Below are 14,702 nucleotides of genomic sequence, written 5' to 3' on the forward strand. Positions count from 1 at the left end.
AGTTTCCTTTTTGTTCAATTCCTGGCCGGATGAACAGAATGTAAAGTACCAACAGTACTAGGGTCGCCGTCGATCCACTCACTTCGAGATCTGATAGCAGCAGCTACTAGCTGGCTAGCCCCGCCTCTAAGTTTCCTGGCTCTTTTGGAGATTAATAGACGATCATGTCAATTAATGGACTGCACATTCCTCTCCTCATCCATTGCATTTAAAACAGCATTTTTTTGTTTTCAATCAAATCCTGCTGATAAGCTACCGGTTTTTTTTTCTCCAAACGAAAATCCTAGAAAAAAAATCAACGTTTGTTTTTTTTTCGAGCGTTCCAAACGAGCGAGCCTAAGGTTCGGTTACAAAGGAATAAATCACACCATAGATTTTGTCGGGACCATAATTAGGGGTACCCTCAAGGCTCCTAATTCTCAGCTGGTAACCCCCATCAGCATAAAGCTGCAAAGACCTGATGGGAGCGAATAAGTCAGGGATCAGTCCATTCGAGGGACCCGATCACGCCTCGCCCGAGCCTAGCCTCGGACAAGTGCAGCCGACCCCGGAGGATCTCCGCCTCGCCCGAGGCCCCCCTCCAGCGGCGAACATATTTCCGGCTCGCCCGAGGCCCTGTCTTCGCCAAGAAGCAACCCTGACCAAATCGCCGCACCGACCGACCAAATCGCAGGATCATTTAATGCAAAGGTGGCCTGACACCTTTACCCTGACGCGCGCCCCTCAGCCGACAGAGCTGAAGTGACCGCCGTCACTTCGCCGCTCCACTGACCGGTCTGATAGAAAGACAACGTCGCGTGCGCCGCTCCGACTGCGGTGCCACTTGACAGAGTGAGGCTGACAGGCAGTCAGGCCCGGCCGCACGCACCATAGGAAGCTCCGCTCCGCCCGACCCAGGGCTCGGACTCGGGCTAAGCCCCGGAAGACGGTGAACTCCGCTCCGCCCGACCCAGGGCTCGGACTCGGGCTAAGCCCCGAAAGACGGCGAACTCCGCTCCGCCCGACCCAGGGCTCGGACTCGGGCTAAGCCCCGGAAGACGGTGAACTCCGCTCCGCCCGACCCAGGGCTCGGACTTGGGCTCAGCCCCAGAAGACGACGAACCCCGCTTCGCCCGACCCCGGGACTCAAATTCCGCCCTGGCCTCAGCCAACGGCCTCCGCCTCGCCCGACCTAGGGGCTCGGATTCGACCTCGGCCACGAAAGACGGACTCGACCCCGACCTCAGAGGAGCCTCCACATCGCCCCAACCTAGGGCGCAGGCCGGCCACGTCAACAAGAGGCGCCATCATTACCCTACTCCAAGCTGACTTAGGCTACGGGGAACAAGACCGGCGTCCCATCTGGCTCGCTCCGCCAGATAGGCAATGATGGCGCCCCGCACGCACCCTGACGATGGCGGCTCTCGGCCCCCTTACGGAAGCAAGAGGACGTCAGCAAGGACTCGACAGCCCCGACAGCTGTCCCTCCACCAGGCTCCAGCGCTCCTCCGACGGCCACGACATCACACGAACCGGGCGTTAAAATCTCTCCGGTCGCCACGATGGCGTGTACTTAGGGCGCTAGCTCTCCTCCGCTAGACACGTAGCACTCTGCTACAGCCCCCATTGTACACCTGGATCCTCTCCTTACGCCTATAAAAGGAAGGACCAGGGCCCTCTTAGAGAGGGTTGGCCGCGCGGGGACGAGGACGAGACAGGCGCTCGCGTGAGGCCGCTCGCTCCCTCCCCCGTGTGGACGCTTGTAACCCCCTACTGCAAGCGCACCCGACCTGGGCGCGGGACGAACACGAAGGCCGCGGGATTCCCACCTCTCTCACGCACGTCTCCGGCCACCTCACTTCCCCCCTTCGCGATCGCCGACCCATCTGGGTTGGGGCACGCGGCGACACTTCACTCGTCGGCTTAGGGACCCCCGGTCTCAAAACGCCGACAGATTTAATCCAAATCATCTGAATTGGGTGAATCCATATGTCACACCTAATCCTATGGTGGAATTAAATCCACCATGTAATCCATGTATCTCTCAAAGCTAGCTATTTTTTTGATCAATGGATTCTAATATAAACTTGTGCAATATTTTCATGGATTTGTTCCATACCTAATGAGCTATGGATAAAATCCATGCCTTTCATAGTTTAAAAAATTACCAAATACTTGATTATAATCCATGATGGGTTTCACCGAATAAAAATAAATAAATAGACTTGGATTATTTTGGAGATGTATTGTGGCATGGATTTAATTTTAATACAGCTAATTTAGAGCTGAATTGGTGTAAAACAATAAGGCTGCAGTGCAGGTACGGGGGCGTCGGGAAAAAGAACGGCCAGGATCGCACCGACTGGAGCTCGGAAGAGGGGCGCTGCAGGTGTCCTTTGCTGGCCCGCCTGATCGAGCCCGGGCAACCGAACCGTACCTTGCTGTGCAAGCTCCGATCCAACTGGGACAGCACCCGCATCAGCGATCATGTCGTCGATCGGAGACCGTACGTACCTGACGAGTTGCTGTCCACAACAGCCGAGCGAAATTAAACCCTGACCAAATTAATCACACACTGAACTAATAAGCGTACGTCGTCTATTCCCTCGTCTATATATATACAAAAAATCGGCCAAATCGCAGAATATATATATATATGTATACATGGTGAGTGGCTTCTGGAGGATGCACCAAACCCTGCTGGCAGATGTATGTATGTATGCACCGGGAAGCAAGCACAAACGCGCGGATCGGATCGGAGGTTCAGTTGTCCGGGAGGGGCCGGGATCGCCTCTGTATTTTATTTTTAATCCACACACTGCTTTATGCGTGAAGCCTTTCATTGCCTACTTCCATAAGGTAGGAAGGGTGTGTCGCAGCTACTGCTACTTGAAGTGGAGCTACTAGCTAATTAAGTTTGGACTCATAATTCATTGAATATACTTCAGTCAGTTGCCTCAAGGTAATTAACGACGACGCAGCATAAGTAACGCGATCGAGCCGTTCTAAAGCACGCGCGGCCATGCAGCATGCACAAACCAGTGTTTTCAGCTTTTGATGCAAAACTAGCTAGGTAAATATTCTTGTGTGTTGCAACCAAAAAAAGTATAATATCACGTTAATGTATGTAAGAGCGTGTATTATACAGTTACAAAAAAAAGTACTGCAATAGTAATGTTTCGGAAATCAATATTTGGAGATAGGCTCGGCGAGACCAAATCTATATCCTTATCTGGCAGATGGTCACATAATCTTTGTGTAACTGTCCCACCTTCTTGGACTATAAAAGGAGGGACGAGACGGTCCAAATGGTATGAGTCGCCCGTTTGGTCCGAGGCCCGACACACTTTTGACCCGGTACCAACACGACTCAACTTGTACCTGTGTTTGGGCTGCTATCATGGCACGCCGTGTTTGGCTTGGCTTGGCCCGTTTCCAATGGCCGACATGGCCACAACCTAGGATCGACTGATAAGCACGGTGCCCGAGTGCCAATCGCTTGATGCCCCAACCCCACGTGGCTGATAAACCACACTCCCAAAGTCTCTTGATTCCCCGACTCTTGGTCTCTTCTCCGCCTGTGCCCCATCCCCAAATCTGAAATCCCTAAAATCTTCCTCTACACTCTCTTGGTCGGTCACTCCTGTCGATCCGCCCTAGCGTCATCAGTAAGTTGCCGACGAACGTGCCATCGTGGTCGTCGGTCGGTAAGCATCGCTTGGACATCTATATTTTGAACTATAACGGTGAGCCGATAAGCAGTAAGTGTCATCACCGGTCGCCCTAACCTTAATCACCTCGAAGGCTTGAGCTTTGAGTCTGATCTTTCTCCGACTGAGATACTTGTCGGTGATCGTTGGGTTTAGGGCATCGGTCTTCTAATCCTCCCTAAATTTTGGCTTCCCTAACCCTAAATTCCTAATCCTCCCTGATTCTTGGCTTCCCTACTTGGCTGCTACCTCTTATGCTCCGGTGTTCCTCATCGACTACCAATTAGTCGCTGACTCCAGTGCTCCGGCTACTCTTGGTAAGTATCCTACTCTACTAGATGTCTGGATCTTCATTAATTAGTTTGTCACATCTTTGACCCTTCTTCGGTTCTGGTGACTGATGTAGTGATGTTTGTCGTGTTTGATGTTTCTATGGAGGTATTGGTCTCATGCTAGTGCTGCGCAGCCATTGCAGAACTGGCGTCGCCATGGATATTGATCCATTTGTGAGGAGGATGACCGACTTGAGGCACATAACGAGGAGCATGATGCACATGCCTTTATCGTCATTGGCACCAATGATGCTAGCTCCCGGCACTAGAACATGGATAGGCTCCACTAGCCCCTCTACTACTGATGGAAGTGGTACCGGTGGTAGCACCGGTGCCAACGCCTCAAGGAAGAGATCTGAAGATCGGAATGACTTCGATAAGGTGACTAATCTCGTCAATGATAAGAGGGTAAAGTATGGTGCCCTTTGCAAATACTGTAAGCAGACCTTCAATGCTAAATCTAGTTGTGGTGCTGGCCATTTTATTCGGCATAATTTCACTACTAAAAAGGAACAACAATGTAGTGGTATAGTTCATTATGTTCTTAAGTACGTACAATCCTGATGGTTCTCTAGTTCGATGGGAGTACTCCCCTTTTGTTGCTAGAACTGAATTATGTTATAGATGGCTAGAGAGGATTTGCCTTTATGGTTTGGTGAATCTAATGCTTTTCGAGAGTACATTATCAAAGCACATAATCCTAAATTTGTGAAGTCTTCTAGCAAACTATAGCTAGAGATCTAATTAAGCTTTTATAATGAACCTATGATTAAGCCTATTGAAACATTTAACTTGTTTCATCAGTTGCTCTAACTTATGATATCTGGAATGGTAAAGTTAAAGAGGACTGCCATTCTATTGTTGCTCACTTTGTGAATTCCATCTGGGAGCTAGAAAAAAGGTTGATTGGTCTTAGACTCATAGATGTGAAACATTCTGGTAATAATATTGAAAAACGTGTTACCATGGTTGCTGACGAGTATGGCTTAACTGATAAAATATTTAATATTACTCTAGACAATGCTTCCTATCGTCAAACTGCTAGCATTATCTTAAGCCATTTGTTTTCTGGTTATCTTAGTTCTCTAACTAATGTTGAAGAAGATTCATCAAACTGCTAGCATTATCTTAAGCCATTGTTTTCTGGTTATCTTAGATCTCTAACTAATGTTGAAGAAGATTAATTGTCTTCTATTCTTTTGCATCAGCGTTGTGCATGCCATATTATTAATCTAATAGTTAAGTCATGTTTGAAAAGAGTAAAACATTATCTTGAGGAATTTAGAACTGTCATGAACTTTTGGATTCATCAAACCAAAGAATTGCTGCATAGAAGAGTTATCTTATCATGTATCAGATTGAAAGTTAGCAGATTGCTCCTGCAACACAATTTGGAGAAGGACATAATAGAAATAGAAATTGTCCTTGAAAGCATGAACAATGATGGAGGAGGAGACCAAGGAAGTCAATCAAGGACTCAAGAGTCAAGGGCGGACAAGTGAATTATTGTAACTTGTAATCTAGTCCTTTGCCTCTCCGTTGAATTATAGTTTGTATTGAACTATGGATATGGCTTATGTTGCATACATTATAACTTTAAGATGGTTGTACTAGTTCTCCTTCTTAGAGTCTTCTCAAGAGGTGTGATTTTTTACCTAAGAAGGTTTTTAATGAGACATCATTGTACAAAACAACTCAAATAGTATTCCCTCGTTGAATTGTTCTGCCTTGTGTGTTCTGTTGCTATTTCTGTTAATTACAAGTATAGATTTATGTTGCACAATTAATTAAGTAGTCAGTTTGTTTTTTGGGTATACCCAGCTCGGTACCACTGGGATGTCTAGGCCAACTGTATGGCACGACCCGCATGAGTACCTACCAGGCCATATCTGGGTCGAAAGGTTGGCACAGCGAGCAGGCCCGACACGACCCGTAGGGCAACCGTGTCATGCCTGACACGATCAGATTGGGTCACGCCGAGTACATGCCCGTGCCAAATTGGGCCGAATGACTCGTTTGGATATCTATAGACCCAAGTGAGCAGATCATCTGACCATATTGTATAGGCAACAGACATCGCAACACATAGGACATAGGACGTTATCTCACATTGAGTCTATCTAAATCTTCAAGTATCATGTGTATTTACCTCCAATTCTCTCTCGATACACCCTATAAATTCAATGTCGAATATTCCTCAACACATAGATAGAATTTAGAATGATATATTGATTAAATTATGTATATGTATATAGTGATTCGATCTACCTTATTTTTTGGCTCGATTTGCCATTGTGGATAAGTTTTGCACACACACAACTAATTTAACATATGTGGTTCACTTAGATGTAAATTTAAGATTTATTTTATTTTAAAGTAGCTAAAAATTAATAGAACTATTTTTGTTATGAATTGGAAAGAGGTTCAAGATTCAAACTGCAAATTTACGGGACAACCGAACATATATGCTAGATTACTATAATACCATTCGTAACGAAGGATGTGGATGTTTTAGATGTTCGTTCTAAAAAAACTAGGTGAGAATGTTCAAAATCCATTTTCTAAAAAACCAGTTTCTTATTTTTTTTAGATACACATGACTAACCTACTTTCTTTATTTAAAAAAATAGTGGCAATAGACGTAAATTCCACGAAATCAACAAAGCCATGATGTAATTAAACAGACAAAAACTGGTTTTAGCTAGGGAAGACCAGCTTCTTGATTTTTAAGAAACTGGGAATCCAATTTTTATAAACTAAAGCATAAACTGGTATATTTGTAATCGTCTCGGTTTTCGTAAACCAATTTCTTAAATGCCGGTTGCTTCCAAAAGGCCCTCGGTGGCTTTTATAATCGTAGATGTGGATACTATAGTTAATGATGATTAGAGTATATCAATTCGATATGCATATATTTATGTCTTTTTCTTAAAGAAAATTAAGATTATTACTTTTCTAGTGCGTTTTATGAGTTAACATAGAGTGATAGTGATTAAAAGGCACGCTAATATTTTCAAACGAGTCGTCATAAAACACTAATCAATCATGCATGGACAAACTATCTACTAGTATGTTGCTACGTGAAATGAAGCTTGAGTGCCGTCATCGTAGGAGTGCAGTCACGAACTGTACTGTACATGACATGGGGTGGTGAAAAATCGTGACTGCAACTGCACATCATTAAGTACGTCATAAATTAAGCTCCGGCTAAGGACTGGAGTTACAATCACTGAGGTGACAGGCAGACAGGCAGTAGTCTTTGATCGAGGCCGTGGACCCTCGTCCGTTACAGCCGTCCTTTCAATCTCACCCCACGCCCAACCACCGTTGATTGGCCGCCGTCGCACCCGTTGCCGCGGCGCGCTCAGAGCTCCTCCACCCGGTCCATCCGTCGCGCGCCAGGAGCCCAGAAGGCCAGGGGTTCACCGTGCTGTACCTGTACCCCTATATAATCCCTCGCATGCAACGCGCCTCGGCTTAGCCAGCTCGACCGACGAGACGACAACGCCGCCGTGCCGCGCGCACGCCCGACGCCGACGACACGCCCTCCGCTCGGCCCCGGTGAGGCAGCGAACGCCCGCCACACGTACAGATACCGTGCGCGCCCGGCATGGGGGTGACCACCGCCGGGGAGGCCGTCTGTAAGTCCCCGGCGCGGGCCTCGGTCATCGTGAGGCTCAACGCCGCGTTCCTCGCCTTCTTCCTCTTCGCCTACGTGGCGCTCCTCCTCCACCCCAAGTACTCGGGCCTCCTCGACCGCGGCGCCACCTCCCTCGTCCGCTGCACCTTCCGCGACTCCTGCCCGCCGCCGTCGCCGTCGAACCAGCAGCTCTCACGGAAGGTAAGGTGAGTCAGTGTGAGTCCACCGGCCGGCACGACGTACGCGTACGAGTGCCGGTCCGGGTCTCCCTTGAGTTGAGGGCTGGGCGGCCTGAGCTGACGACCGACACGCACACGCACGCGCGCTGTCGTTACGTTGCACATGCAGCTGGGAGGCGTGGCGGCGAACAAGGTGGCGGAGGAGGAGCGCATCGTGAACGCGGGGCGCGCGGCGGCCATGTTCGACGAGCTCCGGGGCCGGCTGCGGATGGGGCTGGTGAACATCGGGCGCGACGAGCTGCTGGCGCTGGGCGTGGAGGGCGACGCGGTGCGCGTGGACTTCGAGCGCGTGTCGGACGCGTTCCGGTGGTCGGACCTGTTCCCGGAGTGGATCGACGAGGAGGAGGACGACGAGGGCCCGTCCTGCCCGGAGCTGCCCATGCCGGACTGGGCCCGGTACGGCGGCGACGTGGACGTGGTGGTGGCGTCGCTGCCGTGCAACCGCAGCGCGCCCGGGTGGAACCGCGACGTGTTCAGGCTGCAGGTGCACCTGGTGGCGGCGCAGGTGGCGGCGCGCAAGGGCCGGCGCGACGGCGCCGGGGCGGTGCGCGTGGTGCTGCGGAGCCAGTGCGAGCCCATGATGGACCTGTTCCGCTGCGACGAGGAGGTGGGGCGGGAGGGGGACTGGTACATGTACAAGGTCGACGTGCCGCGCCTGGAGGAGAAGCTCCGCCTGCCCGTGGGATCGTGCAACCTCGCTATGCCGCTGTGGGGATCAGGAGGTCGAGGTACGACACATACGTTTCGACTTTCGATCCGTCTACGTACTCCTCCATAGTTCAGTCTCTTGATGCTACTAAAAACCTGCACTGCATGCAATTCAATTCAATTCAAGGCAGGCAGGCATATCTAGTTGCACTAACACATGCTAAGCTAGTCCTAGGCGCAGCAGCAATACGAGTGTACGATCGAGCAGGACAGACGACAGACGCTATGCGTGAGAATTTAGACCGCCGATCTCATAGAATTTTATTCTTGTCTTGAAACTAAAAGAAGACTGAGATAGCATCAACATGATATACTAAATCACAGACGCCTGATTTAATTTTACTTTGTTTTCATACAACAAACAACATCCAGCATCTAATCTAAATTCAACATTTTTACAATCCTAGACACCTATACAGGATAGTAAACGTGTAATATATACAGAATCAGCTGTAGTGCTACTTTGACCAGCAACATGCATCTTCATTATACTGATAGAAAATAATAAACAGGGGGTCCGTGCAACCAAAAGTAGTAAGTAAAAGAGAAAATTAGTGTCGGTTCTGTTAATTATTCAGGATAAATAAATCCACGCGTGTGTAGTGTCCATTGGTAGTGGGAGGATAGGAGAGAGCATCATTAGCACGAATAATGTCCAGAAACATGCATGTGCTACAACACTGTTGTGTGTTAGGGACGTAACGCGCCACCTAATGGAATTATATGCTCTATATACGTACAGGACATGTATATAATCATTAAGCTAATAAGATAGATTCTTGCTTATCTGGGCATGTATGATCGGTAGGGACGGGCGATGTAATGCATGGGGCCATGGGGGTATATATCCGGTCGGCAGATGGATATATGTGTCATGTGTGGCGAATACGTCGACACGACTGACTCAGGTAGGTTCGGTTGGTGAGCTGCACCGGTCGGGCCGGGGCTGGGTCTCGCCGGCTTTGGGACTTTGGGCACGCGGCGGCGGAGCCTAGTGATACTTGCATGCTACTGCATTCTACCAGGTGGATCACCAACCAACCATCCGTGGTTACTTTGCGTTGGTCGATTATATATGTCGCCTTTTCAGCCATTTCTTAAATTCTTTAGTTTGGTTTTGACTTGACGACCACTGCAACACAATCCACCCCACCAGCAGAACTTTCTTTTGCTTGGGAGCCGGGCTTCGCTGTGGGGTAGATAGATCAATGTATAGTGCCGCGCCATTTGGTGGTAGTACGTTTTAAGACTGAACTATCTAGCTAGTACTAGCGATTACTATATAAAGCTAGCTAGGGGGGGTGGGGTTTCTTCCCAGAAAGAAACAAACAAAAATAATTTGTAGACAGACAGTGGTCGCTACTAGCTGTTACCAATCCCCACACACGTACGCCACGCAGCATAATTATGTATTCAGCTTTTCGCATTTCTTCTTTGAAACAATAATTAAAACTTGTACGATTTGTTTCATGACGAGATTCATAGGAAAAATGATGGTTTGAGTGAGGAAGCTAGGTGCATGCATCGATACTACATCAATATTACATGGATGAACACGCAAAAAGTAAACTAAACTGAACAAGCATTATTTGTGCACAGGGATCCATGAGGTGTTGAACGCGACGTCGTGGTCGGGCGGGCGTCGTCCCCGGCGCGAGGCGTACGCGACGGTTCTGCACTCGTCGGACACGTACCTGTGCGGCGCGATCGTGCTGGCGCAGAGCATCCGGCGCGCGGGGTCGACCCGCGACCTGGTCCTCCTGCACGACCACACGGTGTCGAGGCCGGCGCTGCGCGCGCTGTCGGCGGCCGGGTGGACGCCCCGGCGGATCAAGCGCATCCGCAACCCGCGCGCGGCGCGGGGCACCTACAACGAGTACAACTACAGCAAGTTCCGGCTGTGGCAGCTGGCCGACTACGACCGCGTGGTGTTCGTGGACGCCGACATCCTGGTGCTGCGCGACCTGGACGCGCTGTTCGCGTTCCCGCAGCTGGCGGCGGTGGGCAACGACGGCTCGCTCTTCAACTCGGGCGTGATGGTGATCGAACCGTCGGCGTGCACGTTCGACGCGCTCATGCGGGGGCGCCGGACCGTCCGCTCGTACAACGGCGGCGACCAGGGGTTCCTCAACGAGGTGTTCGTGTGGTGGCACCGCCTGCCGCGCCGGGTCAACTACCTCAAGAACTTCTGGGCCAACACCACGGGGGAGCGCGCGCTCAAGGAGAGGCTGTTCCGGGCGGACCCGCCCGAGGTCTGGTCCGTCCACTACCTGGGGATGAAGCCATGGACGTGCTACAGGGACTACGACTGCAACTGGAACGTGGCGGACCAGAGGGTGTACGCCAGCGACGAGGCGCACGCGCGCTGGTGGCAGGTGTACGACCAGATGGGGGACCACATGCGCGGGCCCTGCCGCCTCTCCGAGCGGAGGAAGGTGGAGATCGCATGGGACAGGCACGTCGCCGAGGAGCTCGGGTACACCGACCAGCACTGGAAGATCAACATCACGGACCCGCGGAAATGGGACTGATCCACGACTACTCCGTCCGTCGCCTGCTGCATTTTCGTACATAATACCCCACACGTAGCTGGTCGAGAGCCAGATCGCTAGGCGCGCAGCATTTTGGTTCGTGGGTACATTTAGGCCAGCTCAGTTTCATAAGTGGAGCTGTTGTTCCGAGGTTTTTAGCTTCACGTACGAACAGCTTTTCCGATGAAGCTGAGGGGTTTTCGTGATCTTATTTGGCAAATCAGCTTTGCATTGGACAATAAACAAATAAAATGACCGTAATGCTCTCTGCTTTTGTTTCCTTCTATTTTTTTTCCCTCGTCTCCTTTTCACGGGAGAGGATTTTCGCTTTGCTCATTTTTTTTCTGTAGAATCCCGATGGCACGGGCGCACGGCATTGCCAGTACCAGACCTGCCTAAGCACGTGTTCGGGCAATCGGGCTTGGCTCTGCTGGCAGTGTTAAGCAACAGGTTCCAATCCTCTTGTCGCCGCCGGTGGTGCTCGCTCCCCACCGCCGCGGGCGGGCCTTCGGCAGCGCGGCGCCGACCATCAACAGGAACTGGTTTTGACGTTTTAGCTTCACGAACAACTTTTTCGGTGAAGCTGATCAGTATTCATGATCTTATTTGGCAAAACAGCTTTACATTGGATACCAAATGAATAAAATGAACATAATGCTCTCTGCGTACATAATGTATCGCGACATCCCATTTTCATAATGTATCTCAAATAATATCCCTGCATACATACTATATGATTGGTTGCTTTTACAGAAGCAACCAGGCTCCCCACACGCTTTAACTGGATACGAGATTATGATTGGTTACTTGTATGTGAGGATACCAACCTGCATGTGTAGGTACAGGCCACACCTATATTCCACCACATGTCTGCACGCGTGGAGATAGAGCGAACGGTCTTCGCTGGCGAGCCAGGCGCACGGGAGGCCGGCCCACGGGAGCCACTCAACCAATGTATCTCAACAACAATCAGTTCAGTGGAAAAACTAGTCAATTTAAGGAGCTGTTGCCTGTTGGTACTCGATATCCCATTTTCATAATGCATCTCAAATAATATCTCCATACATTCTTTGCCTAATGCATTTTCTGATAATGGCAGATACCCGAACATCAACAATCTCACGGGCAAGATACCGCGTATGGTCTGAAAAACAAAGCTGGACTTGATCTGAGGTGTTAAGAATGCGAATCTCGTTATTGGGTTCTTTGTTTTGCCATAAACTGTGACTACACGTTTTGCATGAATGACTTGCAGAACCGAGGGGAACAAATTTGAGTGAGGCTGGGCAAGGAGGAAAATACCTTGATGCTAATCCTCAACATGATGCTGCACCCATGCATACACACAGTTCAATGATGAAGGGACAGCATTGATGTTTGATGTACGAGAGCTCAAGTATTAGGTGAAAAAATCGTTCCTGAGTCACAAGCCATGCATATTCTGAAACCTCGATTGGGACAGCAACATGCAGCTGGGCAGAAAATAGCTCATAATGCATTTTGCAAGTTATGACTTCTGCAAATTAGGAGCCTGATTCTCACTAATATAGTAGCATGAATAACAACAGGCATACAAATAAAATACATTCTGCTAGATAAAGCCTAAAAATACTCAAAATCCCGCTTTCCACCTCCTGGCTCCTGCTAAGGGCTTGTTCGCTTTCCTCTCAATCCATGTGGATTGGGTGAGATTGGATGGGTTTAAATCCCGAACAAGTCAAAATCCTTCATATTTTTTCATGATCCCATCTAATCCACATGTGACAGGAAAACAACAGGAATAACCGAACAAGCACTAAGTAGGTACGAAGTACAGGTGTCAGGTCATGCAGTCACTCATCTACTTCACTGCTATCATCAGTAGCTGCTCGGACGATATGCACCTGGGAGACAAATTCATTGGCGGATGAGCAAACTGAACATTATATTATGAGGGGGGTGGCATGCTTTGAGCTCCACATTATTCAGAGAAAGCATGCAGTACCTTGAAGGTCGTGGGCTTAATCAACTGAAAAACAGTTGAATCTCCATCCTGAATCGCATGGTATAGCGCAAAACCAGCCCACCCGCCACTTAGCCCCTTCTTGTAGGCAAGGTAGTTGGTGTCGAATTCTTCATCCTTCTCATCCACCAAGGTGATAGTGGCGTCTTGCTTCGGCATGTAAGTGTCACAGAAATGGCTCGGGAGACCCTTCCAATCATACATACAGAAGAAGAAGGAAATATCAGTACATGGCATTAGCTAAGAAGATGCTAGGAGGAGAAAACGGTGTAGAGCTGAGTGCTCTCACCAGCCAAAAGCCTCGAACCACATGCGAATGCAACATCGCCTTCACGAAGGATGGGATTTCAGGATCGAGTTGTGATTCTAGCTCCTCAGCCTTCCTTGTTGCCTCCAGCCTAGCTTTCATGGAAATTGATCCGCGTCTTGCCAAGTAGATGAGGTCAGCTGGTCTTCTAGGAGACCTATGGAAGAAAAAAAAAGGATTGCTACTTAGTAGGAGCAGAGCATATGTTTTATAGCTCCTGCGGTCATACTATGCTGCTAGCAAATATCCACATACCTTGTCATTCTATCTGCACGGTGTGGTGCTATCTGTTGGCAAATACAACTTATCAGTAAAAACCAATGGTTCAAATCGATCAGGAGTTCATGGCACGTTCTTCATTGTGATCAGAAGAAACATATCGCGAGCACACAAACACGTCTGCAGATAACTGAAACCGCGAAATGTACTATGTGCATTTGTTTGAGCCCAAAAGGAAAAAGGAGGCAGGCAAAAGGAAACAGATACCACCTCTGCGTACTTGACCTCAGGGACATTGGCAAGCCGGCGGGACCTCCTGGGAGGCGAGGGAACCACGACCGCGTCCTCGATGATCCTGCGCCTCTTCGGTTTCTGCTCCGCCGCAAAGCAAAGCAAAGCAATGCAAAACAAAGGGTCAGTCACACAGACAAACGGTCGCGCGTCATAGCAGGTGGAGGGAGACAAACGATCGAAGGAGGCAGCAGCGGACGTGGCATCGCACCATGGGGGAAGGGGTCTTGGGGGCCTCCTTGATGACGGCGGAGAGGTGGCGCAGGTTGAGGGCTTCCATCTTTCGCTTGTTCTCCTGCAGGTTCCGCTCCCGCGCCGCCTCGTACGGCGACATCCCCTGCGTCTCCGCGACTGCCGCCTCCATCTCTCCCGCGACGCCGCACTCGACCGCTTCAACGGAGTGGGTGGGGGGGTCAGGTGTGCCGTACGCGGGAGGCGAGAGAGGTGGGCTAGAGGGCGGCGGGCAGGGCAGTCGCGGCCTCGCGGGTTGGGGAGGGAGGGTTTAAGGGGCGGGTGTGGTGTGGGTCTTGAAGGCTGGCAGGGCAGTGCAGTTGGGCTTGGGCAGGGCAGAGAAGGGAGGAAATCGACCGTTGGAGACGAAACATGGGATGAAACGGTACATTCTGACGCACAAAGGCGTGGCCGCATGGGGGAAACACGGAAAATTGTTTTGTGGCCGTCTTGCTAGGGAGAAAGGTGGGACCGTGGAAGAAACAGAAAAGGCGTGAAAGGGGTCGAGAGTGG

General features: G+C 49.9%; 2 protein-coding genes across 3 annotated transcripts; one reads left to right on the forward strand and one right to left on the reverse strand.

Moving 5' to 3' along the window:
• The first annotated feature begins 7,434 nt into the window (after nt 1-7,434).
• LOC100191941 (UDP-glucuronate:xylan alpha-glucuronosyltransferase 2) lies at nt 7,435-11,423 on the forward strand. Of its 2 annotated transcripts, none has more exons than XM_008675671.4 (3): nt 7,435-7,867; nt 8,010-8,628; nt 10,208-11,423. In XM_008675671.4, exons 2-3 carry the CDS (start codon nt 8,079-8,081, stop codon nt 11,137-11,139), a joined length of 1,482 nt encoding a protein of 493 aa, XP_008673893.1. In that variant the 5' UTR covers nt 7,435-7,867; nt 8,010-8,078; the 3' UTR covers nt 11,140-11,423. The 2 variants fall into 2 exon arrangements, with proteins under 2 accessions (XP_008673893.1, NP_001130837.1); NM_001137365.1 differs by having other exon boundaries at nt 7,528-7,862; nt 10,208-11,398.
• A 1,218-nt stretch (nt 11,424-12,641) lies between these two features.
• On the reverse strand, nt 12,642-14,488 carry LOC100192994 (B3 domain-containing protein). Its single transcript, NM_001358519.1, has 6 exons — nt 14,170-14,488; nt 13,938-14,039; nt 13,704-13,735; nt 13,431-13,605; nt 13,124-13,330; nt 12,642-13,022 (listed from the first exon to the last, which is right to left on the reverse strand). The coding sequence occupies exons 1-6, from the start codon at nt 14,320-14,322 to the stop codon at nt 12,972-12,974; spliced, it is 720 nt and encodes a 239-aa protein (NP_001345448.1). The 5' UTR covers nt 14,323-14,488; the 3' UTR covers nt 12,642-12,971.
• Between the last annotated feature and the right edge of the window lie 214 nt (nt 14,489-14,702).

The sequence above is a fragment of the Zea mays genome, chromosome 1 (assembly GCF_902167145.1).
Source record: "Zea mays cultivar B73 chromosome 1, Zm-B73-REFERENCE-NAM-5.0, whole genome shotgun sequence".
Classification (NCBI taxonomy): domain Eukaryota; kingdom Viridiplantae; phylum Streptophyta; class Magnoliopsida; order Poales; family Poaceae; genus Zea; species Zea mays.

What these genes read in the sequence shown, in the direction of transcription:
- LOC100191941 (NM_001137365.1), top strand. Translation starts at nt 7,632, where the DNA reads ATGGGGGTGACCACCGCCGGGGAGGCCGTCTGTAAGTCCCCGGCGCGG. An exon ending in ACCAGCAGCTCTCACGGAAG is followed by an intron (nt 7,863 to 8,009) that starts GTAAGGTGAGTC and finishes TTGCACATGCAG; the next exon opens with CTGGGAGGCGTGGCGGCGAA. An exon ending in GTGGGGATCAGGAGGTCGAG is followed by an intron (nt 8,629 to 10,207) that starts GTACGACACATA and finishes ATTTGTGCACAG; the next exon opens with GGATCCATGAGGTGTTGAAC.
- LOC100192994 (NM_001358519.1), bottom strand. Translation starts at nt 14,322, where the DNA reads ATGGAGGCGGCAGTCGCGGAGACGCAGGGGATGTCGCCGTACGAGGCG. An exon ending in CCAAGACCCCTTCCCCCATG is followed by an intron (nt 14,040 to 14,169) that starts GTGCGATGCCAC and finishes GCGGCGGAGCAG; the next exon opens with AAACCGAAGAGGCGCAGGAT. An exon ending in TTAAGCCCACGACCTTCAAG is followed by an intron (nt 13,023 to 13,123) that starts GTACTGCATGCT and finishes TTTGTCTCCCAG; the next exon opens with GTGCATATCGTCCGAGCAGC.